Source organism: Corvus brachyrhynchos, unplaced genomic scaffold (assembly GCF_000691975.1).
Source record: "Corvus brachyrhynchos isolate BGI_N302 unplaced genomic scaffold, ASM69197v1 scaffold101, whole genome shotgun sequence".
Lineage (NCBI taxonomy): Eukaryota > Metazoa > Chordata > Aves > Passeriformes > Corvidae > Corvus > Corvus brachyrhynchos.
The window spans coordinates 14718766-14719053 of NW_008237239.1; the positions used below are offsets into that span (position 1 = coordinate 14718766).

A 288-nucleotide genomic window follows, 5' to 3' on the forward strand; every position below is an offset into this window, starting at 1 on the left:
CTCCCGCCTTTCTTTTCTTTTCCTTTTTTTTTTTTTTAAATTTTTAATTTTTTTTAAAAATTTGCTCTAACTGTATCTACCCAAGCATTGAAAAAATGCCTGCCCGTGGAGCGAGGAGAGGGCACCGGGTCGGTAAATAAGAAGTGAGTACGAGCACAATGGCGTGCCTCCCCGCTCCCAGCCCTGCGGATGCTGCATGCGCCCCTGCTTCCCCCGCACCGGACCCCGGGATGCTCCCCGCGGCGGCCCGGGGCTCCTTTGTACCTTGCCTGGCTCCTTTCCCTTCCC

General features: G+C 53.8%; 1 protein-coding gene across 6 annotated transcripts in view; it reads left to right on the forward strand.

Annotated features, from left to right (window-relative positions):
• Window positions 1-288, forward strand: part of KCNK2 (potassium two pore domain channel subfamily K member 2) — a 128590-nt gene that overhangs the window by 51268 nt on the left and 77034 nt on the right. The window contains exon 1 of one of the 6 annotated variants that reach the window (XM_017730035.1): window positions 7-143. The exons of the other annotated variants lie outside the window; for them this stretch is intronic. Coding sequence (XP_017585524.1) covers window position 143 — 1 coding nt within the window. The 5' untranslated portion in view covers window positions 7-142. Of the gene's footprint in view, window positions 1-6; window positions 144-288 lie in introns of those variants that run through there. 6 annotated transcript variants of the gene reach the window in all.